This window comes from Echeneis naucrates, chromosome 19 (assembly GCF_900963305.1).
Source record: "Echeneis naucrates chromosome 19, fEcheNa1.1, whole genome shotgun sequence".
In the NCBI taxonomy this organism is placed as follows: Eukaryota; Metazoa; Chordata; class Actinopteri; order Carangiformes; family Echeneidae; genus Echeneis; species Echeneis naucrates.
The window spans coordinates 8,525,936-8,553,380 of NC_042529.1; the positions used below are offsets into that span (position 1 = coordinate 8,525,936).

General features: G+C 39.7%; 1 protein-coding gene across 1 annotated transcript; it reads left to right on the forward strand.

Moving 5' to 3' along the window:
• The first annotated feature begins 4,477 nt into the window (after nucleotides 1-4,477).
• ngfrb (nerve growth factor receptor b) lies at nucleotides 4,478-27,048 on the forward strand. The gene is made up of 6 exons (XM_029528278.1): nucleotides 4,478-4,801; nucleotides 8,625-8,766; nucleotides 13,444-13,800; nucleotides 22,622-22,841; nucleotides 24,299-24,459; nucleotides 25,062-27,048. The coding sequence occupies exons 1-6, from the start codon at nucleotides 4,748-4,750 to the stop codon at nucleotides 25,403-25,405; spliced, it is 1,278 nt and encodes a 425-aa protein (XP_029384138.1). The 5' UTR covers nucleotides 4,478-4,747; the 3' UTR covers nucleotides 25,406-27,048.
• Nucleotides 27,049-27,445: the final 397 nt, after the last annotated feature.

Genomic DNA, 27,445 nt, shown 5'->3' on the forward strand with positions numbered 1-27,445 from the left:
CGACAAAGAAACAGGAGAGGCCCAATCTACTGAGCGCACACCAATGCAACTGTTATGGAGCCTGTTGCACTTCAGGGTTAGCTTCACAAAAATATGCTTTTATCATATTATTTCTATTGCATGCAACTTTATTAACTTAACGTCTTTGATTTTTCAATATTCTATTTCAATTCATTTATTTTAAAGATACACCTGAGTGTTGTAACACAAAATATGAGTTTGTAGAATGTGATATATTAGTATGATATACAATAAATAATTACAGTCACTGAAAGAGTAAAAGCTTCGGCCATATAGTTAGTGTTGAGTGTTTGATTAAAAATCTTTAGGGTGCTTCTTAATATAGTTATATGGTGATAACAAAAAAGCTTGAAATATGTATGTAGTATGCTAAAATTACAATCAAATGAAGTAAACAATTTCCTACAGTCCGGGGGGGTAGAACGGATGTATCCTTTTGCAGAGCCCAAAGCCCAAGCTAGTAGGTTTCTTTTGTCCTGTTGTGCAGATGAAGGTGCTCGCGACTGGATTTATTCTTCAGCTCAGCAGGGGGCAGAATTGTATTTGTCATGGGCCTTCAGTCAGTGAGCGTAGACAAACCATGTAGGCAATACTGACTTGATAAATCATTTCCAATAGGTATCTGTTAGTTTTACACTATAAAAAGATAAATTATCTAATTATAAACTACAGATATCAGTATAATTTAGAAACTGGATAACCTTTCAGGAATTTAAAATAAACAAACAACTAAACAACTAAACAACTAAAATTAATAAAATCTAACTGTCTCCCAAAAGGCAAAGGCTGTGTCATTGATGTTTTTTTTTTGTTTGTTTTTGTAAACCATCCAGCTGTTACCTGTGGGGTATCATGATGATGTCCTTTTAAAAGATATAAGGATTTGCCAGTCATTAGGTGTTTGTTTCATTTTGCATGTCCTCAGAAACCCAACTACAACCCAGACCATCTGGACTGTGTGGCATCATCCTGAAACAAGAACAGCAGTGCATTTCCTGTGTGTTATTTCTGACCTTGTTTCTCGTGAAACATGAAATAAAACAATAACTTGTTACTACACTAAGTTTATTTATGTTCCTATATGTAAAGCTATGAAAGCAGAGGTGCGATCATGTTTCTGCATTATTTTCAGCGTCACTCTTAAAGCGCTTTTAAAGAGTTATAGTACAAACCAAGCCATCCTATTCCTGTGTGACTCAGTCGGTGACTGTCGGTGAGTGAATATATTTATTTCATATCAACCACGTGTGTGTCCCTGAATGCTTAAAGAATCGCATTGGCAGTCCACAATCTGACGCTGATCTTCAGCCCAGTGTGTTAAAACTGAACACAGTACGACCAAATTTGATTAATACAAAGGCCAGTTCACCCTGACAGAAGTCCTCACAGTGTCCCCTTTCTTCTCCTCTGCTCCCTTTAACAGAGAAACAAATAATGCTGAAATCAGTACGTCTATTATTGATTCAGGGGGGAAGAACAAACATGTTCCACTCAAATGCAATCCGATTGCTAGATGGAAGCACCAAGAATATCAGCAACACACAAACACACATCTTACATCTTACATTTGGAAAGGTCATGTCACAAGTTGTTGGACACAGACAACACATTCACACCTTCACTCAGTCACTCACTCATCAGGAAAGTGATGAAGCAGTTTGGTGTGTGCGTCTATTTGTGTGGTCAGTTCAGTAAAATGTTCAGCAGATGAATTGATTTTTCTTCATGTTCAGTGTCCCAGTTTCCAATCAAAGTTTCATGATAAATCAAGGAACTTGATGCACACTTGGTAATACAATATATGCCAGACTTGGAGGATGCACAGTAAAGGGAGAGAAAGGGAGATCAGATAGATCAGATCAATAAAGTGCAGATGAGGGAGTCCCACGGGAAGAAGTGGGCTGTGTTACCATCTGGCCTGTCCGAGGTTCAAAAAAACAAAACAAAAAAACCCTGCAGCAGACGCTCACTGAAATGAAAGACATTCCCAGCAAAGCAGCTCATCAGCCCAAATGTTCTCCCCACTCAATCATCTTGGCTTGTTTTTCAAAGAAACTTTTCTTTTTCATAAAATCTAAGTTGTTTTCAAAACAAACTGCTGCAGCACTGCAGTGCTCTAAAGGTTTTCTCTAAACACATGATACCAATCTCATGCCAGTTATTGGTATGAGTGCTCTCTCAGAGTAATTTAAGGGCTTCTTCGACTCATCATGTGCTGTCTCTTCATCTATTACAGTACATTAGACCAAAGCTAACAAGCGGAGCGTGGATCACATTGCTAGTGCTGCTTCTCCTCTGTCACTGCTGTGCATGATTGAGTGGCTTCCCCAGGTCAGCATCCACATCTGGAAGAATAACTATGTTTACACGCATGGCAGATGGGAATTCTACCAATTCTACCAATGCTCAAGCTGGTGTACATGTAAAATAACAGAGACACGCACAGGACTGACCAGCGGGAACTGAATCCTTTTCTTAGAACCTGAAATGAGACGGTTAATGTCCCCTAGACCACCCATCCTCTGTCCACTCACTGGTGACAGATGGCTTGTGTGTGTGTGTGTCTGTCTATGTATGTGCATTTGTGCATGTGATGAAGTGAGCGCTTTCTTGTTTTTAAAATGTCTGCATCCTCTTTCCAGTACTCCACTCAACAGAAACTTTTGACTTGAATCATCTCGTTTAGCTGTTTCACTTCCTTTTTTGTTCAATAAAAAAAAGTCTGTAACTAAGTGAAAGATTCACTTATACATCCTAACAGACTTAAGAGATTTAATGTTTTTTCTTTTTCTTTATTCTTACTGTAACATTCTTTAAGAAATATAGATATTTTTATCATGGTTATGTTCTTAGATGTAAAAACAAAGTCATTAATCAAAAAAAAAAAAAAAGAGACCATTTATGTCACGCTGATCTGTTTATGCTTTGCTGTTGAATGTGTTATGACAGGATTATCCTACTTCTGTCACAGATAACAGAAGAGTCCAATTTATTTTCCTGTCAAAGTGGTTGTCTGAAGTGTTCGTATGCAGACTGTGCTGTCGTGGAACGAGCAGCACTTTTCAACAGGATATTGGTTACAATTGGCTGTGATTTCCTTTATTGAACTACGTTGGCCACAGTGACTATTTCATTAATTTATTGTCATCCATATAAGAGTCTGAAATGGATTTTCCCCCTGTCTCTCTTTTCTCTCTCTCTCTTTGCATTCATGCATTATTTATCCACCCATAGCAACCCAGCTTCCTCTCCCTCTTCATCTGCTGCCCCAATGTCCCCCACTGCCCTGTCTTTTTCACATGGCGTCAGATGCAGTAAATCACTTACTTACCAAGATGATGGATAGAAGGTGGAAAGGTCAATCTTAAATCATAGAAAGCCGAAAACATCACTGCATGTGGACTTCAAAGTGGTTTTAAAGACTTCAGCAGAAGAGACCACTGTGAGAAAAATTGTGATAAAACAAGAAAATATGGGAAATTCAGCGGTGGGAAGCAAGAATGCATGTCTAGCTCAGACAGATTTCCATATGAAAAAATAACTCAAATACAACCTGCTGGAAGTTTCTTGTGCGAACAGGCAAAACGTGGCATGACAAATCCTGCGATATTGTTAAGAAAAAAAGGAGAGAATAAAAAAGATAACCTCAGCAATTTAGATTATGACTTTATCGGTATGAGCCCAACTGGTTCAGTGTCTTTTAGCATTGCAAGTGTTGCACTGACAGCTGCAGTGATGTCCATCAAAACTAACAGCAAGAATCAGAATAACTCCTGGAATTGCAGGGAGAAGAAGTTAATGGAAATGAAGCATAAACATAACATAAGGTTACACATCCACATGCAAACCTCACTAACTTAGTATAAATTGAATAAATGAAACTGTTGTCATTACTCACAAAGCTACAAGACATAAAGTTAGATTCATGCTGAACATCAGGCCAACAATTCACCTCAGCTGTCAGAAAGAGTTCCTCTTTCATGCATAAAAGCAGCAGTGTTTGTTATAAGAGCAGCAGCACATTTGAGTTGCTGGAGATATCTTTGGGTGCATAGGCCTAACTGAACCTCTAACCTGTAGGAGTCACACACTTTGTCCTCAGTTCAACGACAATGCACAACGAGACAAAGGTAAAGCAGTCATGGTTTTACTCACTGTCTTAAGAGCAGTGAGACTTTTAAGACGGCCCAGACAGGAAACCACGTGTCAAATGGACGGAATCCAGATGACTTAATTTGTCTGACTATTAAAATTTAAGAAGGTCGGTTTGTCCGACTCAGCAAGAACATCCCAGAACATGATTTAAGCTGTTAGCGAGAGAGGGAGGGAGAGAGAGAGAGCAGGTCCGTCTGTGTGTGTGTGTGTGTGTGTGTGTGTGTGTAGTGGGCGTGGAGAGGGAGATGCCTCCTTCCCTAGAGCCGCTGAGCTGAGCGCTTCTGTCAGATGAGCCCAGTCGGAGAAAAAAAGCGCACAGAGCTCGAACCTCCGATCCGCCAATCCAGAAGAGTCACAGGCTGGCTTCTGGACTGAGAGGTTTCCCGCTTGCTGAGCGACGGGTCACTTGGAGCGATCCTATTAACACAAACAAACCTAAAAATAAAAAAAAATAAAATAAAAAAGCGCAGAGGACAGAGGAGGCAGCGATGACTGTCGGGTTTACTTCACCTCGAAATCTCTGAGAGCCGCCTCCTGCTGCGCTACATCCAGTCGGTCAACCCCGGGAAAGATGCAAAGCAGTTCCAGGATGAATTCCGCTTTCCTGGCAGTGTTACTTGGAGTGGTGAGTAGCCTCTTGGATCAGACTGGTAACTGTTACTTTACTCAGAGGGGGTCGGGCACCTGCGCAATTACGCATCCAGACAGCCAGCAAAGCTTATCCTCTTCAACACTCACCTCTTAATATGAAACTTGCAGAAAAAATATTTATGAACTTATTGACCTCTAGGTGCTATTTTTTTATTTACCTTACCTTACTTTATGGCAGTTCATTTCTTTTCTCAGTTACCTAGGCCGAATCTCTGAGCAGGTCTCAGAGGTAAGACTATGTCCTTGTCCTGAGTGGATACATGCAGCAGCCTTTCAGGTTGTTACTCTATCACTCTGGTTGCTGGATGTGTTGTTCCACCCTTCTCACTTACATGTGGCTCTACAGGCAGCGGGACAAAAACAACCTCACAGTGGTCTCCGTGGAAGAGCTCACCAATAAACAAAGTGTTAATGTTTATTTTAAGCTTAGTGAGACTTTAGACCACCGAGATCTGGCCAAGAAACCTCTGGGAACAGAAATCAATGGTATAAATCTTGAGGGAGTGACAGCTCCCAATCTTTCTGATATATCTGTAATTCCCTTAAGACCATCCAGGCCCAGGAAGGAAATAGATTTTTGCCAATGTCTTTCTGTCTATCTGACAGGACACGGTCAGGCTGAGCTGCAGGCTTGTCCTCGGAACAGGCTGCATCACTGATACATGACAGCTGCTCCCACTGATGGCTATGCATCCTCTGCTGGCTAAGCGCATGTAATATTGATACAGCCTGAACCAGCGCCCCCACCCCACCCCTTCAGCTCAGCCTCACATCACTCTTTTTCATCTGTGTCTGCATGTCTCTTCCTCTCACTTCATGGGAGACAATGATGAAGTGAAATTTGGAGGGGGTGTCATTGCAACCAGTGTTACCACAGCAGCTGCAGATCCATGGCCAGTTTTAAATTAGGTCCAGCTCATAGTGAGGCTGGTACTGGAGGCACGCTAATGGTTTAACAAGCGCTGACAGCTGAGGTCCAGAGGTTAAGTGCCTCAAACTGAGAATTGACTGAAGCATTAGTAAGATTGGTCCAGTTACGTGTCCAGATGGTTTTGCACACGTGTTAGTGTGTCCTTGATGTTGTGAATTCGTGATCAATTCGCTTCTTGCTTTAGCTTTAGGAAGATCAGCTGACAAAAGTTAAAGAGTGCAAGCCTCCTACAGGAAACGTTTGAGTCAAGCTACAACTTGCCGAGTGCTGAACATCCTTTGCATTCATTCCGCAAACCATTTGCTCAAATCACATCACCCTCTAATTCATTTGTATACACATCCTAGCAGGCATAAGTGATGCTTTTTAATCTCAGTTTTCAGACTTTAAGAGATTTTTGCTGTTGCACCCACACCTGGAGCGAGAGTAGGGTCAAAGGAAAAACAAGCAGCCGTGCTGAAAGCTGGAGTCATTTCAAAAACATTTTGGAACAGGTTTGTTCACATGTGAGGTTGTTCATGTGAGGGTGCAAATGCATGTGTGCTGATGGGTGTGTACAGTGTATAAGATACACTTCAGTGGAAGTATGAGAGTGATAAGTGTGTCTGTTGACAGACTTAATTTATCACCAAATGTGTGTGCGAGACACCGAATGTTTGAGGTGACGAAGAAGGCAAAGGTCAATGACCTGTCTCCTGGGGAGGACAGGACATGAAACGCTTTGAAAATGTTTCACATGCAGGCACAGAACAACTTAATGCCGAAACAGATTGTTTGCATATTCAGAGGGGGGATCTCATAGCAACTTATGGCCAGAGGTTTTGTATAGGATCAACTCATTCAAATAAAAATCACAAGAATTTCCGTCAGTTGTCTGAATTGATTGTTTTGTTTGCCAAAAATCTTCCTGATTTCTGCAAAATACAAAAATTCTGAGCGTAGACAGCAGAGATAATGAATAATAGAAACTTGAAGATGAATGAGCCATAACACCATCAAGTACAAAAGAGAAATGAGTGTGTGTGTGTATGAACTTACAAGTGCAACTATGCGCACACACTAATTATCTCCCAGCTGACTCAGAGGTGCCGGAGGGGACACTTGATGTTTTGAAGACCTCCTCTGTCCTGTCAGCAGCATTCTTCACACACCTGAACCTTGACGATTTACGTAGAGTCTACCCCGAAATATACACCACACGCAACATACAAACACACACACACAACCTTGAATTGAGTGAAGAAGTATTGCTTGTTCTTACACAACACTGAATAACCAAAAATGTGCCCAAAGCAATATTTAGTTTAATAAAGGGCAAATTGTCTCAGATGTTGCTTATGAGTGTGTTTGAGAAAAGATACTGAACTTTACAGTTTTAATGAAGATCAAAAAAAGTCCATGGAATAGTTCAGTTTTTTTTTATTCTGTTCTGGAGCCTGTCTGTCAGCCAGTATGTAATACTGTACATCTATAGAAGATCATCCAAACCTCAACACCATGGCCATCAAACAATCACTTCTCGTGTATCTGGAGGGAACAAAAGCCAGCTCTCTGGCCAATGCCGCTTTTATCAAGGTTTGCTTTGGAGATTGAGTGATGTGCAAGATAAAGAGACCTGAAGAAAGATGCAAGAAAGATTGATGTTATAATGATACGACAACACTTAGAGGTTAAATGTGGAAATATATATGAACTGTCACACATTTAAGCTTGGGTATGTGAAGGCACGCACAAACATCTTCGCCTGTCATCAGATAAGATAAAGTACTCAGCAGGTTACTGTTTAAAAAATGCAGAGGCCACGTAATCTAGCTATGGCTGGTCTGGGTGTGTGGTTTTGTGTACTTTTAATAATCTGTGACTTATGTGGTTTTTATTTTGAAACATGCAAATATTTGATGCACTTTTAAAGCTACAGTTCAATTAACCCTAAACTAAATCAGGGGTCAGACTAAAGTTGTACATTTATTATTTTTTTTCCCATCATCCTTAAAAAACAAGCAATGTTTCATTGAGAGTTTCCATGATAGGTCTCGTGTCTGTGAGTTGTGAACAGTCAGCCAGAGGGTGATTTTCACCTCCCAGATTGTTTGATTTAAAGCCCAATAAGGAATTGTTTTTTGGCAATTTACTCAAACATAGAGAGAAAAAAAAAGAAGAGGGATAAATGAACAAATATGTCTTTCTGAAATCTCAAATCCCATTAATCATATCATAGACATTCAGATTATCTTGTAGATCTTTGCCTGAGGCTGACAACCACTAGTTTAGTGGTTCTAAAATAAATGTCAGTGGGGGCAAGATAATTAAAAGGAACAAAAGAAGAAGCAGCTTCACTTTGTTTCGTATATTTTGTCTTCCTGACTTACAAATGCTTTGTTTTGTGAATTCCTGGATGTTTTTACCTCTTGAGGCCTCGAGAAAAAAAATCTGAAAGGAGAAAAAATACCCAAAAAACGCGACACAAACTCCTAAATATTGCTTTGATCTAGACAATAAATAAGGTCCAGTTCTTTGTAGACAATAAATTTTGTGGTGGCATGGTTAGCACCGATGCCCCGCAACAAGAAGGTTGTGGGTTTGTTTCCTGGGCCTGGGGTCTCCCACCGTCCAAAGATGCACGCATTTTTGGGTTAATTGGTGACTCTAAATTACCTGTAGATCTGAGTGTGAGTGTGTTGGCCCTGTGGTGACCTGTCCATGGTGTACCCCACCCTCACCCAGTGAGCTGGGATTGGCTCCAGCATCCCGCGACCTGAAACGGATAAGCATTTGAATGAATGAAATAATGAATGAATAATGCACTAAGACTTTTGGATTGTGCTGAATGTGAACATCCTACTTTGGTCTCTCTGGTGATTGGCAGGTTGGGGCTCTGGCCAATAAAGAGAACTGCTCATCAGGCCAGTATACAGCTGGTGGGGAATGCTGCAAGCAATGTCCGCCTGGAGAGGGTGTCATCAAACCATGTGGAGCCACACAGACTGTCTGCTCCCCTTGCCTTGACAGTGAGTAACGAAGGAAATTGCTGTATGAATGCCATCTATACAATTTGCATTTGTTATGTACATTCAACCACATAGAAACACACAAAAGTCTGTTTGCAGACGTAAATCAAAGAACTGTGTTGGTCACATGCACTGATGCAAAGACGCACACACCCAATGTCCTGTAGCATGGCCCTGTGATCATTATTCAGTGTTTTATCTGACCCAAATGTTTCATTACTAGCACAGTGACGTTGACCCTCTAAATTATGACCTCTGCATAAAAGTCCTCTACTGTTCTTCATGTCCCTGGGTAAGACACGTGGTTCAACCAGGATGTTTTTAGACACAGTAAGTCTGCAGGGGTGTAAATTATAGCAGGATTTGAATTATTATTTTTGCATAATTTGAGATAAAGCTGCATTTCTACAGTGGTACAAATGTAATGTAATTACTCATTCTGAATTTATACATTTTTTTATACATTTTTGTGTTAGTGTGTAAATTAAATAGGTAGTCTAAAACTGGATCACTAAATATGCTAGTGCGATGCTTTTGTGCATCACTGCCTTCACTTGGCAGGACTGACATCCTGCAATGTAATTTACTTTTATTTATATGGCTCAAAATCCTAACAGGCATGAATCACAATGAATCAGTTTATTATTTATTGGCATTTCAACAAAGCGAAATACCACAAATATTGTATAAACTCTATTGGTGGACTATCCAAATTCAAAATAACAGCTAAGTGAAAAGTCTAACTTGCTGAGGAGTCATGAGGACATATCCTCTGAGGGCCTGGGATATTGGTACTTTCTGTTCCCTGTTGAAGTAGCAAACTGACATCACCACCATGAGCCATAGCACAGTGTGTTAGAATCCCAAACATAATAGCCCTCATCATCAGTGTAGATGAGAGAAACAGTTACTTTTGAAGAGTAACTATGGCGTGCAAGTAATTTGCCCTTTCATTATCATTTTCATCAGAGAAATCCAACATTGTGTCCAAGATGATAAATCCTGATAAATACACACAATAAATGCAGTATAAATGGAACACCTATGGCCAATTCAACTGCATGTTAACAAGGAAAATAAATATCAGACTTGACTGTGCTGCAGCATTCCTGCCCTTGTCATGGCCCTTACCATGTAGGGAAAGAAGCAGTTTTTAACTTTATGAGGACAGGGATGTTGAGAAGATACAAGAGTTGGACCAGCTCCAAATATTTTTACCCTGAAAATGATGTTTGAAGGTATTTAGAGCATCAGACAAGTTGTTACGTCACAGTGATTACATTGGTAAGTATTGTAGATTTAGATTTGGTCAACCAGACTGGTGTTTGGAGAGCTCAAAAGGATATTTAAGGTCCTCTGCCGAATTAACATTCAAGGTCTGTTATAGCTGGATCATGTGAATTCAAAGGTCGGCTTGAGCTTGCAGAGGCCCGGGTTGGTCCTGAGCCAGTTTCTTTGCTGTTCCCAGAGTTTTTCATGCTGACTATCTTGCTTCTGGGCCAGGAAGTAGTTGTAAACCTCCCTGGGTCAGTGAAGGGGGGCAAGCCATGAGCCAAGGAGGCCCACACTCACCACAAGATTCACACTTCACAGGTCTTGAGAGAAGTCACAGAGTGTGTGGAAATGGAGAAAATTGTTTATTGATATTTCTGTGGGTGTTCTTTGGAACAGTATAGTCTATTAAAATATGTCCCAGATCAAGACTCTCATCATAAATTCTATAAAAACATAATATTTCTGGCTGAAAATGATTGTGTTTACTACTTTCCATTGTGTATGTGCTTTAAGGGTGTAGGTTTTCACACTCGCAGTGCTTATTCACTCAGACATCAACAAACAGACAGTGACGGGCGCTTCAAAATGTCAAGAAGTGAGGTTGGCTCTGCAGTGACTCATGGAAAAAAGAGTCATGCAAACCAGATAGCTGTTCATCAGATAATGATATTTTAACAACATACCAAATATTGATTAGATCTCTGATGTAGACTGATGGAGCTGAACTGAAATGTTTTAACAACTATGTATTTTGAGGATTGGCTATTGTTGTGTTGTGTTTTTAGCTTTCCACCCGTGAGTTAGCATCCGCAAAACCCTGATGGTCCGTTCTTGGCTGAGCAAGAACGTCTTTGAATGAGAAGTATGTGAAACTTTGGAAATTTAGTTGGAAGTTTGGGGCATGGTCGATAACAGCTATTAGTTAGTTAGGAGTTAGGTTTTAACAATAGATTCAATAGATTAGAAGTATTTCCGCATTGAGAAATTGTGCAGGTATCACATCTTTGGCCTTTATCATTTTTCTTTGAACATATTGTTTCAAACGTATTATAATAACCCTAGCCTTAATCTAATGAGTACGATTAACCATTTAGAAGAAACAGACTTTACACAGACAGTTAACAGGGACCTGACTGACGTGCTAAAAAGAACGGCCAGCTGAAGTCGAAGGAGGAGTTTGGATGAATGAACAAATGAGTGGAGATGAACCAGAGCAAGTGCTGCTGCACAGCTGGAATGGAGACGAGTCAGACCTTGAACACACACCCACACAGCCCTCTGTGCAGAGTAGCCAGAGCGGGTACACTCAGGAGTCCTTTTATGGGTGTTGAAAACAAAGCGAAGGATTGAATGTTAGACCAGAGGCGAAAATTCTGTTATAATATGATATACTGAGTGAGGAAAAGACCGTCTGCACCCCCACCTCCTCTCAATGCCTCCAACACCTCCCCCTTCTGTAACACCCCCCGTCCTTCTCCATGCCAGCGTTATTAATGTATTGACTTGCATTATTGATGCATGGCATTATGATAATGGCTCTGAGAGCCCTCATGGTGAGGGAGGGGGTTTGGGTCAGCTGGAGTGTGTGTGGCCGTGCACACAGGGAGCAAGGATATAATGGGGTGAGGGGTGGGGGGGACACACTGACAGGCTCAGGTACCAGTGAGGGATGAAATCGTTCACATTTGAGGACATAATTAAACAAAAATGTGAAGTTCCCACATTTGACACCCACAGCCACCCAGTTTTGTTTTGTTTTTTTTTTTTTTTATCTATCCATCAGCATCATTTTCTCCTAATCTCTGAATCATCTGTGCATTCACCGTGGTTGGTGGGCTAGTGATGCAGACAGAAAACTTGATATGCCATGAGACCCTGAGGTCTCCATGGAGAGTGCACACCGAAAGCCTCCATTTTCTACCACACACAGTTTAGTTCAGCCTTATTAGATGTAGTACTTAAAGAGAGTAATTTAAAATAACTTTCACAGTTGATTTAAAATGATTCTCTTGTTCCAGATGTGTCATTAAATGTGATGCATTTAGTGATTTTATTTGTCACAAAAACAGGAACTATTTGTTAGCAAGATTTCTGTGAACACATTTGAAGTCATGGGCTATAGAAGTTGTAACTAATCTTGCATGCTTCTATTAGGTCTGTAGCAAAGCTGGAAGAAGAGATTTTGCATTTTTGTCATAAAAACATGACTGGACACTTTCAGTCACAATCAAAAATAGTTAAACTGATTGTTTTTCTGTCAGTTATCTGATTGATTAACAGATGAAAAGTTTCAACTCAACTTGAAATTTGCTGAAATTTGGACATGATGCAGATGTGGGGGTTGGACATTCAGTCTTTCCCTACTTCTCCATCTTTGTCTCTCTCTCACTCTCCCTGATATAAACACACACACACACAGAGCTCATACAAATGGGTCTGTTGCATAATTTAGTGTGTTTCCAAGTTCTCTATCCAGCTGAAATACAATTCCATAAAACATGCAATATTGATTGGGTCTTCTGCTGATATATCTGTCTTAGGAAATCTTGCAGGTATAAAAACGATTTATGAAACATGTGTGAGGTATAGTTATATGTATATTTAAAAACCCTTTAGAAGCAGCCTGAAAAGTGACAACTGTTTCCAAATGTTTAAAAGAGATTGTTGCATTGCAGTTCATGCAGTTAGAGTCACCATTCTTATTATTTAATTCCTCTGACCTGTAATGCTCAATGCTCCAATCAGTGGAATTCATTCATAAATAAAATAATAATAAAAAATAATCTTGAGCAAAAAGACATTTTGCACATTTAAAACAGACAGTTTTGCTAGAAAATATCCAGATTTGTATACAGAATCAATGTAATGAGAGATTTTTAAATATTCCAATATCATTCAAGAAAAAATTCTGGCAGAGGATTGAGGCAGGAGAGGAGGAATTCGAGCAGTCAAGGTCAGAAATATGATGATATCAAAGTGTGGTCAGCTTTAGAAAGAAATAAATCAAAGCTTTGGAATGAATTCTGTCTTTGACAGAGGCACAATTAAGCTTTTCTTCCATATTCCCTTTCCTGAACGGCAGCTGAGACTGAACTGATAGAGCCACTGGATTAGAGAAGCTTTATCAGATGAACTGTCAATAGAAGGAAAGAAAACTTAGATTTATCATGTTTTGGAAAACTTGAAAACTTGGTGGCCCGGGTACATTCAAGTGAATCTGAGCCACGAACACAAATACTTGACTAAACCGCTAGTCTAAAATATCTACAACACAATTTACCAGTTTACCAGTTTTTTAAAGCCCTTTTTTTTGCCCTAAAATGAAAATAGGACAGGACAGGACATAAGAAATTCACAGCTGAATCCATCTATTCATAACCACTGTCATCCTTCTTGTTTCAGGTGAAACTTTCTCAGAAAATCATAGTCACACAGAGAAATGTCAGCCCTGCACACAATGCAATGGTCTTCTCCGCATGGAGACACCGTGCACGGACTCCAATGATGCCACCTGCGTGTGTAACTACGGCTACTACCTGAACACCATCACTCAGCAGTGTCAACCCTGCACCAAATGTCTTGAGGGCCACGGGATGCTGCTCAGCTGTGAGCTTGACCACGACACTGTCTGTGAGGTCTGCAACGGGGACACGTACTCGGACCAGGAAAGTTCTAGAGAGCCCTGCATCCCATGCACCATTTGTGATGAAGGGGATGAGTTAGTGCCCTGCAGTTCCTCCAGCGACACGGTTTGTAAAGGTAAGACTAAGATTACATCACAGAGGATTGTTGTTTGTAGCAGCCAAAATAAGGGCCTCGTACACTGGAAATCATATCTCTGTGTGGTTGTGTTAATATGTCATTAGATGTCTGCTCTGTGCACGTATACACAAACAAGTAGTCTGTTGGTGAACCAGTACAGATTGGGGTCATATGCAAACCTCTGCATGGACACAGCCAGATGATGCGGATCATGTCCATGGATGTGCTACCTTTGGACAGATTTCTCCTAGTAGTAGGACAGATTTTTTTCAATTATTTATTTATTGATTTTTTTTTTCTTCAAGAAAGCAAATAAATATCGTTCTCAAACTGTCAGCCAATCTTTTAACAATTTGAACACGTCATACCTGAGAAGGAGAAATAAGTGAAGCATTCACAAATTCTTAATCTACCTGTTCAGAGATTTCCATTTCAGATATTTAGCAAATGGCTGTGGGATTGCTCTATGTAAACACTTGGCAAGTTTTTTATGAACTTCCGTGCAGAGCCAATAAAGTTGAGTGATGGGGGGCTTTGCCCAGGGCCACTGAGGACTGAATAGAGTCGATGTTATTAGCACATGTTCACTGGACGGACAGCCCAACACACTGGACGTCCACATTGTTAGGAACATAATTGATCATCTCAGTGTGACACTATAGACGTTGTTAACTCACTGACTTAAATGCCATGCTAAAGGTTGTCTCATTGTCTTCACCGACTCATCCCATCCAAAAATACAAAGACCACACTCATTCCATGTTGAGGGTTTACAAAGAGGTCATATCTCTGAACGAGAATCTGAATTTCTTTTATATCATTGCACCCTGTGGGTATCACACTTCAAATCACAAATTCCATATGACTGCAGTCACTGCTCATTCCAAAGACCTGATGCCTCGCAGATTAAATCAACGCTTTTGTGAAATGACAATGAAAGAAGTCTGTTGATCAGCCATGCAGTCTGTCGGAGCAGCGGTTTGAAGGATGTTGTTATCACAGTGATGAAGACAGAGCAAGTCTCCGGCTAAAGGGAGTCTTTTGTGCCTCTCCCACGATCCTGTTTGGCCTGTGAGGGATTTCAGTTTAGCCCATGGGGCTACTTGAAGGAGATAGTAATGAGTAAAACAGAGTGAAACTGGTATAAATTTTTCCTTCACATATTTTGTGTGTTTTGCGAATTCTCTGCGAGTTGTGATTGAGCTGTTTAAGGCCTTTAATATAGACAGATCAGTGACTGCTTATATTGATTTTAAAATCCCAACAGATTTTGGAGCCATGCCAAATTCCCAATTAATCAGTGATGTATAATTTTAACTGCCATGAAGGGATCTGTTATAAATCATAGTGACTTATTCTAATATTTCTGGAGTAACATTTTATATATAGGCTTTAATGAGATTACTATGACAGACAGGCCTTATTGCCTGCATTTTCCTAAGAATCAGTGTGAATATGGGTTCAAGAGCAGCTAACTTACAATAACTAACCTTTGCTGCTGAGTAATGAGTAAAATAAAAAGTCAATTATTTTTCATTTGGAAATTTATGACCCGTATTTTGGCGTTGCCAAGTGATTAAAACAAGCTAATGCAGCACACTATATTAATAAATCACTCCATCTCTGTCTATTTTGAACGAACCAGGGAAAACAGCACAGAGCAAAAATGTTATTCGATAATAAGAAGTGGACACCACATATTGATGTTGCAGACAGCGCCCCTTTACTGAAACAAACAAACGAAAAAAAAAAAAAAAAAAGAAAAAAATTCCATTGAGGATGATGTCTTAATGCAGCTTGATTCAACTTGTGGTCTAAGAGAGAAGAGTTATATCAAGATAGAAGGAACCAGAAATCCAATCCGAAAACATCATTTAGATAACTCGCACGGTATATTTTATGATTAATGTGAATTTGCTATATTTCCAGGCATGATGGCTCACAGTCCATTGTGTATGGGCTTCATCATCATATGTTGTTCCTCACACTAACCCAATCATGTGCTCTTTATTTCTAATGTAATCTTTTTAACAAAGCACAAGCGTTATCAGCACTCACTAATCTGTAGTGCTGCCAGACGTCCATATCCATTAGTATGGTGGAGTCAGACGACACAGGCCTGAAGGATAAACATAGGCAAGAAGGTGGAGGGAGCGAGAAGAACACACAGAAGGCCACAGATTGCAAAGAGACAAGTTGTAACTTGAGACATTAGAGAAGGACCAGAATATCACTGATGTCTTGATGATTGCACTTCCGGTTATTTCTATTCTTATTTATATATTTCTTATTTCTGTTGTTATTGTTTGGATTATATTTGAGTTCAGGCTCCTGTTGAATTGTCTTTTGTATCTATTTACTCCTTCCCTTTATGCAAGCTCAGCTAATTTGTGAGAAGAAAATTATATTTCTTCCCACATTTGCAAAAGGATCTGTGGTCGTCTTTGGTTCTTACAGAGAAAGATGGAGAGTTTTTTTTCCTCTTAATTTGAAAAAATACACACTACCAGTGAAAAGTCTGTACACACTTTTTTCATTTGAAGGACAAAGTGCGTCCAAACCTTTGACTGATAGTGTAATACTGACCAGACTTTGTCAGATGAGACCCTCCGAGTCGAGGCTCTGAAGGCAAGATCCTTATCTTAAGAAGTGTGATATGACTTCCACTCTTCTGTAGGGAGCCAAATAAGGTCAGAGATTAAAGGTCATGGGAGGCTCATATGTAGAAATGGTCTTTGTTGAAAATTCAGGCAGAATGCCTTTCCCCTTGGGAGATGTATTTACCAACATGACAATCCCTACAATCCTTTCAAGGGTCACAACAACAGAGGGGCAAGTGAAGTGAAGTAGGTCTACTTAACTGCCCCTCAGAGTGGTACCTACTGTGTTATTATGTGTCATCTAAACTAAATCAATGATATTGTAGTGGCAGCTATATTTACTCCCTATCAAGAAGATTTCGGGATTTCCTTTGTGTTCAAAGTGTTCAGCACACAGTGAGATCAGTCATACAGTGGTTAGAGTTGAATGAACAACACATAAGGTTGCCTTAATTACTGCCGTCTGTTGACAATGAGCCCTCCAGGCTCGTAGGAATACGTGACTTTCACTCTGTGACCCTGATTCTCCATAAAATTGTACCCAGGATCGATTCCATATACGTGTGCTGACCTAACATCCCAAAGCCTCAGCTTGTGGCAGCAAGGCCAACATGCCGTGGTTTGCAGGAGACATGCAGTTATATTATTCATGCATATATTCACTAAAAAAAGATCAAAAAGCATGTACACAAATCTCTGAGCACACATGGGCACAACTCACAAATTGAAATCACCAAGATTACTCATTGAACATTAAGGACACAGCACATGGAAGGAGTAATGTTGAAAGGGAGGGGTGAGGAGGAAACAAGAAAAGAGGGCAGGGTGATTGGGCCAAGTGCATTTGGTTATTGAATTGATAGGTGAGTAGGAGGAGGGAGCTGTTTCCTTCCTGAGTATGGTTGACCTTAAGAATTGACAGGCCACCCTCCAGAAATCGGAAAGCATAATCTGCTAACTAGTCCCATGCACAGCACTCGGGGCCTGCTCACCTCAAGTAAATCCAGACTGAAGGGCAGAGGAAAGGAGAACCGAGAGGGTTGGGGGTTCAATGAATGGGGCCGGGAAAGGAAAGAAGGGAATGACAGAAGCGAAGCGCTTTCTTTTCTTTGTTTCTTGATTGTGACTATATTAAAAGGTTTAAATTTGTTTTGGCCATGAAAATAACTTGGTTGACAGTATTTGTAGTTATGGTAAGATTAAAATTGCATCACTGAAAACAATACAACCTCAATTATATGCAAATTCAAGCCTTGATGAAATTTAAATGGATGTGAAGTGTGATGTGGAGTTAAATTGAAAAGTCATCGTTCTTTAAAACACTTGTAAAAATGTTAATTCTTACTGCTGGACATTTCAGCACGGGGGCCTGGGGGGGGCTCACTTAAACAGCGAGAGGTTTGATGTGAAGACTAAACCTCTGGGTTTGTGTTTCGTGGGAGGGCCTTCTTGTGGGCTAACTCTAATTTGTGTATCAGAATGAAAGACTGAAGCAAAAATCTATGTTTTCCATGTTTCAGACTGATATTAGCTTCATTTAGTTTCAATTACATATTGGCCAAGTGGATGGGGAATAATTATATTTTCACCTTTACAAACTATAATGTTTCACTTTAAACATAAAAAAAAATTTCAGTTTACAAAAACAAAGTCTAATTTTCTTAATTCTTGGTTTGGGAGAGGCAAAAAATAAGAGCTTTTCTAAGAGCTCTCGGAATATGGTTTTCCCACAGCAGACAAGCTTGCCAAGTCCTAGTTATAATTGCCCAGCTTTGGTTGGGCAATCCCAATGAGTGGGAGGGACTTTACAAGTTCCAGCAAGCGTCGGACTGATAAATAAGGAGTGGGAGACAAATGGGAAAGACGATAAAGGGCAAAATGCCATCGACATTCCTGATTTCCTGCGTCCAGAGCATTACCACATCAATAGTAGTGAAGAATCCCAAACCTCAGACTGACTAAACAATTCACCATCTTTGTATTGCACAGTCACTCATTGTGTTGCTATAGCTTGGTTTCCACAATTCTACTGACTTATAGCGCCACTTGCTTGGGCTGTAGGGTCACATTTGACCTTCTCACTTTAACCCTTTTGCTCCCTGCTCCACACAGAGTGAGCATTGTCACAATGAAGGAAGTTTTAAAGACTACTATGTCGCTTTCTTTGCTGCAAAACAAGAACTGACCTCTTGTGGCCATCACTCATTCTCCTGAAGTTGCCAGCTATCCCTCAAAAATGTGTCCCTTGAGGTGCCAGGGGGAATTTTTGAGCTGATTTGGCATGCATTAGCGATTCTGGTCCAAGGGTGAGCACAACACTCGTGCTCTTGCTCGTGCCGTTCATTCGTTGCCAAGAATACTGCCAAGGAAGTCAAGGTTTTGTCCCTGTGAGGATTTAGAGAATGTGTTGAGGAGCTGTGTCTCTGCCAAGGCATGTATTTTTTTCTCAGTGATATTTATCTTTTAATCCATCATAGCTGCCTTGAGCTGAATCAGTACACTGTATAAAAAAGGGAATTTCATGCTAGCTCATTCATTATGCTGTTTCTATCACAGTGAAAGCTGCTTTTGTAGTTTCATCATTTTTAACAATCCTAAAATTCCATAAATTTGGGATTAGAGTTTTACCTAAAAAGTAAAGCCAATAACTGTTATAATAAGATTGATGAAGCCCTTAATTCTTCTCTGAGGGGTGTCTTAGAGTGTAGGTCAAAACATTAGCAACGATGAAATGAAAGTGTAAAGCTAAATTGTATAACAGTAAATAAATGACAATGAGAGTGGTACACATGATGGGGAATACAGAGCTGCAGAGACGAAAGAGATTGAGAAAACACAAGAGAAAGGCAGGGAGAACAGATGCTGAGAACATGTCCAGGTCGATAAAAGCGATGGAGTTACTCCTCTGCGCACTCTGGTTTCTCTGGTTGACCTCTACGAGTGCTGATCACATTCTGCCGCAGACCAGGCACAGACACATACACAAATTCACCGACATACATGCACATTCAGGGGCGTGTTCAGTCAGGAGCATGTGGACAGAAAAATGAGATGGTTCACTTAAGGTAGAAACTGAGCCAGCAGCCTCAAGGAGAAAAGAAACAGTTAAACAAAGAGAAATCGCAAATGTCAACACATCAGCGAAGCAGGGGCAGCAGCATTCTTCAATAGTTACTTGTTCCTGTTTTAACAACATGAACACTATAGAAATGTCCCATGTTGGTGAAGCCATTACAGGTTTTGTCAGGCAGGTCTTGGCAGCAGTCTTGTACAATAAAAAACAAAAGTTACTTGTCTAGGAAATTCCTCCCTTCCTTCTGGTTTGAATCCAAATTCAGCTTACAAAGTATATGGTGTTGATACAGCAGTAACACCTGTTTGCAAGCGGTCGGAATAACCTGTTTAACTCAAGTGTAGTTGCTGCAAAGCTCTACAAACACACACTGTAGACACAGATCACGCACAAAGTCCCACTGTATATATTTAAAAACGCTTGTGAGTGCACTAGCAGATGCAGCAACAACAGTTGTCTCCATCCTACTGAGGTCTGAGCTTTTCATTTAGCATGCATGTTGGTGGGAATTATTGGCCATCTTGATTGTAAACTGATTATTAAAATGTGCTTTTTATGCTTTTGACAAAGTGTTGACGATTGAGGCTAAAAGTCTAAGTCAAGTATAATGGCACAGAATGCCCATGCAGATCTTTCAAAATTTCCAGGAGCAAGTCAATCACTAAAAGACAAACCTGTTAAGAAACTTCCAGTAGTTAACCCAATTATACTGAGCAATAAGCCCAATAAACAGCTTGTTCAAAGCAGACTGAACCTGCAATTTGGCTCCTAGGCTTTAAGTGGTTATGAACTTAATGACAAGCCGTTGTGATATTTTAACGAGGGGAACAACAGCATGACTTCAAGTTTGCACACTTTTAGTTTATTGGCCTTACATGTGTCACCGGAAAAAATAAACTGAATCTTACTTTCATGAGAGGAAATCTGTCACACTCTTTCCAATTAATTGACGTCTTGTTTTGTCTGAGCAAAAGCCAAATATATTCAGTTAATTATGATATGACCCATTTTGCATGAAAATATATGTATATATTTATTGATCAATAAAATATTAGCATGTTAATTTTGTCATTTCAAGTCTAATAACAGCAGAACCCCACCTCCCTGCGCCCAAATAGACAAACATTAGCACACACACACACACCACCATCACTACCATGGCTTGTCTGTCTCTCCCTGCCTGCCTAGCACAGCCCCCCGCCCCCATCAGCACAAACACACTTGAAATCAGACACCATTCATTGACAGAGATCTCTTTTGTCCATAAAAACGTCCCCTCCACATCTTTTTATCTATCAGTCCTCTCTATCCACTTTGCCTCCAGCTCTTTTCTTGCTCAGTCACTTCTGTCAGGCGTTTCATTTTCTGTCAATCAGTCCTACGGTCAGGTGGACAGCACTGCTCATCTCTCACTCAGCCAAGTGCCTCTAGGTCGAAAGGGCTTTTACTGAAAGTAAACACTGAAATTTTGCCAGAGTGTCTTGGTTAATTCTTTTATTTGCTTCATTTTACTAACCATTCACCAGTATTAACCAATCAGTTATCATGTCAAGACATTGTAGCGCACAACTCTTTGCCCCAGGTGATGTGTCAAAGGAAAAAAATTATAAGAGAAATGCAATAAATCACCTCAACTATATACAGAGCCAACTGACAACACTTGAGGGATCTTATCAGATTTAACACAACTCCTTCTTCCACACGACTGTACACTTATGAGTGTAAGTGCCCATCATAATACTGTACATATTTTTATTAGTGCTTGAGAAAATCCAAAATTAAAATGCCCCATTATGCAAATACTGTTTGTCAAGAAGAGGATTAATTAAAAGAGCACCAGTCAAATCAAATAGTGAAAAACAAAGTGTGACAGGAATATGCCTTCAGTGTTAAATGTATAGCAGGAGGATGGTGTGACACTTGTAATAGCTGTGTTTAGGACTAGACGTAGGACTGTTGCTGGCAGCAATGAAAACAGGTAGCTGTTATAGTTTTAAAAAATTATACTATTATTTACATATATCAAAATCCCTTGCCAAATGTCAAATAAAATTGGTGCAGTGAAATAGATAACCCTGTTGGGTAGTTTCCTGTCAGGTGTCAGTGCAATCTAACACCAATGTCATTTTAAGTATTTCACTGAAAAACAATCAATGGCTTGACAGAGTAATGACTAATAATGATGAACAACTAGCACAGTAATTTAACAGGATGTTCAGTATGTTAGTGATGCCTTAAAGTACTTATTACATCCTCACATCCTCCCTTAGCTCAATGGGACAAAGTAGCAATGTGCATCCATCTAAATAAGCATTCATTAAAAATGTTTTCATGTCATTAGTGAAATATGGCCACCTTGCACTCAGCCACTCTCCTGGGGTATTTAGAGGCTGCAGGATAATTTCCTGTTGTTGATGTAAGTAACTCTAAGTAAATGACAGGCAAGGATAGATTTCCACATCCACGGTGAAGAGAGAACAGGTCTGTTTGGAGTTAATGGTTGAAAGAAAGTGGACAGGATTGGATGGACAAACTTGCTTTTACCCTTGTTAATGGCTGCCTGGGGAGAAAAGGAAATGACCAAGGGATGTGCTTGTGGTTGTACTTGTGTGTGTGTGCAGCGTGAGAGACATTTATGGTTACACTGGCTATAATGGATGGAAGAAAAACAGTGACAGGAGCTTTTTGGTACACTAGATGATCTATTTATGACAGTGTCATATTTGGAGCTATATCTGGAATCCAGTCATTATCCAGTCATATCTTCATGCTGAAAACATCCTGATCTGCAAGGCATCAAAACTGTTGTTTTTTTTTAAACATGGCTTTCTATCTACAGGAGGGTCAACCGCTGATAAAGAAATAAAAAACACTTTCACAGCATTAAACTGCACCAAAGATGTTGAAGAAAATGCCATAATCATTTAGAAGCTAGAGTAGAATGTTTCTAGAAGGTTGGTAAAATCACTTGCGTGTCCATGGCTTGTTTTTATTGATTTTTACTGAGTTGCCAAAAAACATCTTAATTTGTCAACTTAATATCTAAAGTTATTAAATACCTATTTTATTATTAAATGTGTTGCTTTGTTTCATGTATTCAGGAGCTCATACATATTTTCGCTCTGTGTATGTTTCTTCTTCCCAGTTCGCTACGTTTCCACGCCTTTTATGGATTCATACTCACCCTCCTATGAAGATGTTTCATTAGAGGGTCCAACAGACAGCACCACCACTACCACCACCACCACCAATGCTGATTTCCATGAGCAGCTCTATCAGGGTCTGAATGACAAACTCATTCCTATCTACTGCTCCATCCTCGCAGCTGTCGTGGTCGGCCTTGTGGCGTTTATCATCTTCAAAAAGTAAGCACAGAAATAAGAGTGAATTTGAAAGGGATCCTTTGGGATGTAGTTGCGGAAAGGTTTGGAAAGTAGTTTCTTCTCATCCATGCAAATGTTTCTTTTACCAATTTCTAGTATAAGGAGATGAAAACAATGTTTTTGTTTGCTACTTAAAATGAAACAAACTAAAAATTGTCCAACTAGTTATGTCTGCATAGCCTACAGGGATGACTTTGGCCTGAGACCCCTTAACCAGCTATGTGATGCTTTTTACAATTCTATCTGTTACAGTTTAAATTCTAAAATTTAAACAATTCTACAATTACAATTCTAAAATTCATTGTTAGTGTCCTTCAGGGAAGTGTAAGGGGGTCTTATGCTCATTACAAATGCATATGAACCACAAACTCCAATCAGATTTAGATTTGCCACTGTTTAATTTTTAACTAAATCATCTGCTGCTTTTCTGGGTGAGAATACACTGTTGTCTTCTGGGTCACAATATGGCATGACAAATGTTAGTCTATAGATTCCAACATAGAAGCTTTGATGAACAACAGAACATGGGCATCAAACACTGAAGCTGAAAGCAGTAGGTTAACCACTTATAGGTGTGAGGAGGAGGATTTACCGTCCATTAATAATCTTGTTTGATTATTAACATCCATATCAAGTTCTGAGGCACTTACAATGTGTTATCCTTTTTAATATCATGATTTTTTAATGATAGTATAGTGTCCTTTTATAGGCTGACTTAAGAGCAGGACATTGTGGGTAACAAGGGTAGTTATTGACCATGCACTTAACCACAATGCCTCATGAAATGGCCCTTTAAAGTATTGATAACAAAGCTTGGTAATTGGGGGCGTTTTTGTTTTTTTTTTTTTTTTTCCAAAATCAGCATTTTTTTTTTAGTTGATCACATGTAAAGTATATGATAAAGATATCAGATCAAATGTTTCTTCACGACACAAAAAGTTTCGTCTTTTAAGCTTTTAAGGTTTCTCATTGTGTGTAATTTATGGTTTACAGCTGAGTTCATTTTATTTTTAACCTTTTTTTTATTGGGGGGGAGGTTATTTTAACCAATTAGACTAAATCTTAGACTAAATATGAGGGTGTGTTCTGTGCCATGAGTTTTTTGTAAGCTTAAAAAAAAAAAAAAAAAAAAAAAAAAAAAAGTATACACTTTCTGTTACCTATGTATAGCCAAATAAAACAAAGGGAACATTGCGAAACATTTAGCAGCTTAAGAGCCACATATTCCCCTCAGGGGTTGTTAGAGACCAAAACTGGAGTTCAAAGGAAAATAAATGTTACTGTTTCTTCTCATCTACTGCATATGCCCTGTAAGTGTCCAGACAATTGCTTGCTTACAATTTCATTATGTCTGAAATATGTGGGTGTTTTGTTTATAACTGTTATCCCTATATATATATATATATTGGTTTTCCCTTCTAACTAAATATTTTAATCAGATGGAATAGCTGTAAGCAGAACAAGCAAGGAGCTAACAACTGTACAGCTAACCAGAACCAGACACCATCACCTGAGGGGGAGAAGCTGCACAGCGATAGTGGCATTTCTGTGGACAGCCAAAGTCTGCAGGAGCAGCAGGGCCAGACTCAGTCACAGACAGGTAACACACTATAGCCAGGAAATACAATAGTCTTCATTTATCAGACAATTGTACATGAATTGTGTGTCAGTGCACATCAGTGGGTGGCACAGCGTAATGGTAATGAGTCTGATTTATAGCGTGTGTGGGCAAACTGTCCCACCAGAAGAATTTATAATGAAGAATAGAATAAAGAGAAGAACCAAAGTGATTTACAAGAGTTACATCATAATTACAGAGTTGTTGCTTTGGCAGTGCATGCTGCTGGCACTTCCTTTTCTGCATTAAGAAAACTATTTAATAAACTTTAGGACTTTTAAAGCCACATGTCTGTCCACAAAAAGGTAAATGATAGAACTAAAATGCTGCAAGCAGTATAACAAAGTACAACAGCAGTTTTCTGTCTATATTTGGACAGCAACTTTAAGGGGTCATCTGTGGGATGTGCGATAGTTTCAGTGTACTCCATAGCTAAAATGAATTCTACTTTTCTAGAATTAGATTTTAATGGAACTACATAATCAGAGGTTATTGCCATACATGTTTTGCAGCTAAACAATGTTTATCATATATAAAAAAAAAAAAAAAATGCAACTCAAATTATGAATTTGTTCTTTCTACAGTTGTCACCATGGATGAAGAGCCCTGCTTACTACTTCCCCTTCACATCAGAGAGAGAGTAGAGAAGCTGCTGTTCAGGGGTAGTGAAGGAGACAATGGTGACCACATGGATGACAGCGATTGGTGCAACCTGGCAGGCCTTCTGGGATATGAGGAGGAGCGGATTGCAACCTTCCGACAGGAAGAGCATCCCGTTCGCGCTCTCCTGTCTGACTGGGCCAGCAAGGACTGTGCCAGCATAGATGCGCTGTGCACCGCACTACGCAAGATCAACCGGGATGACATCGCTCAGAGTCTCATGCTCAGCCCAACTGCTGCAAAGCCCACTGCCACCTCTGTAGTGTGATTCAAGTTTAAATGCACAAACCTTACAGTTCTTCTATGGCCTCCCTCAGTCCACATAATTCATGCTGTAACTGCTTTTAGCTACTCCCCCACAAAGCCAGCAGTCACAGTGAAGATCAAATGCCATGTATCTCATCAATTCTTATGTTTAAACAACCGTTTGGATTTGAAGATGCCAGAATATCAAGCCAATGAAAGATGTTATTATCAGGAATTGCTTGTTAGTAAACTGTCAGCTCATGGCTACATGTGACTTTGTTCACCTTGCGGCAGCAGGTTGACTTTGAACTGAAGATAAAGTGGAAACTTGGCTCTTGACCCTCAGCAGCTTTATTCTTCATTCTTAAATAAGAATATTCTGTGTGGCTTTAACTAATAACATCCATACGCCACTGTTGTACCTCTTCTTCTTACTTTTCAAAATGTATGCTATCAAAGAGAATACTAAACATCTCCAGACCATACCTGACAAGCAACATTATTTACATGCCGTGCTAGATTTTTTTAATTTAAGTTGACAAATGGCTTATGCCTGTTACTGCAACTGAAAGAGGCCTGCATACCACAGAGTGTTTGGGTCTTTGCAATTATAACAAGCTGAGGAGAGATTCTTGGACTCAATTCAAATGAATCTCTTCTACTTCAGCAAAAGTAAAAGTGAAGTCTTGCTATTTACTACTCACTTAAACATTCATTTAAGATTTAAGGCATGAAGTTCCAGCACATGTGGAATCAATCTAAACATTGGCTTTGTCTAATGTGATATCTGCAAACTCTTCTTTTTCTTCAGACAAGTTCTAAATGAGCTGAGAGGTTGTGCTTTGCCAACCAGGTGGTCTGTGGGGTAGATCATTGACTTAGGCAACATGAGACCCCGGTCCATGTGCTCTTGCCTGTCTGCGTAACACAGGAGCTCCTACACTTCCCAGAAAAGGGAAGGCTGGAAGACTCAAAGCTCCACTCACCCTGTTCGAACCATGTATGTACATAAGAAGACACGTGCACACACCAATGTGTATGTCTCCGCATAGTGTGGACACATAAAGTGCACACATAGACCTGCAGTATGTATCCATGTATGCATGTACTATACAAACACATGCACAGAACATGTACTCATCTACATTCTTGTTTAACCTGGAGCACACACTGTATGCAGCACTCTTACGAGGGGACGATGTACTGTTTATTTTACTGTTAGTAGAAAAGATAAAGTCACTGTCTTTCAGATATGCCAAAAAATTGTATCATTTGCTATGTGCGCTATAGATGGTGAAATGCTATGTTAACATTAAACAGCATGCAGAAAGTAGAAACTCATTGCCAGCCAGTGTAGAAACAAACATACCTTAAAGTACAACACAACAAGGATGCGAAGCAAAAAACCCAGGGTTTTCTATCTGTTATGCTTCATGTCTCAGGGTATCTTGAATGATTGTGTTTCTTCAGTAGTACACTTAATATATCACCCTTTATAATTAACTGAACAATCTCTAATTGTTCAAGAGGAGACTTTATGTTTATCCCAAGCAGTGATTCTTGCGGCTGACAATCCTTCAAACAGGTGAAGAGAGAAAGGAGACAGTGAAAAAAAAAAAAAAAAAAAAGGAGAAAAAGGGTGTCTTGTTTCTTCATTGTTCGCAACAATGACTTTGGGATGAAAGGCAAGTGAGTTGAGACGTAAGTCAAAGGATGTGGGATGAATCCAGGCCAGAGGAAAACGTAAAGGTCTTAGATTACTTAAATGTAAAGGTGAAACTGCTTTAGCATTAATTAGCTTGTTTTTTGTATGGGCTGGCATTATAGGCTTTTTACTTTGTATTGTGTTGAACCTGTTTGGTTTGAATTTGTCAAAGCATTCTCCAATTATGTACTTATGGCATGATTTTTGTGCTGCCAACTGATGGTCTATACAACCTATTTTTTCCCTTTTTGTTTACTGTGTTTTGGGGAAAAATGTGAAGGAGCAAATAGTTTACTGTGCTAAATTTACCTATATCACCAACCACCAGTTCCCTTAGGGCAGATTGTACATTATTAC

Coding starts and splice junctions, on each gene's coding strand:
- ngfrb (XM_029528278.1), top strand. CDS start 4,748: ATGCAAAGCAGTTCCAGGATGAATTCCGCTTTCCTGGCAGTGTTACTT. Junction 4,802..8,624: donor TGGCAGTGTTACTTGGAGTG/GTGAGTAGCCTC, acceptor GGTGATTGGCAG/GTTGGGGCTCTGGCCAATAA. Junction 13,801..22,621: donor CAGCGACACGGTTTGTAAAG/GTAAGACTAAGA, acceptor TCTTCTTCCCAG/TTCGCTACGTTTCCACGCCT.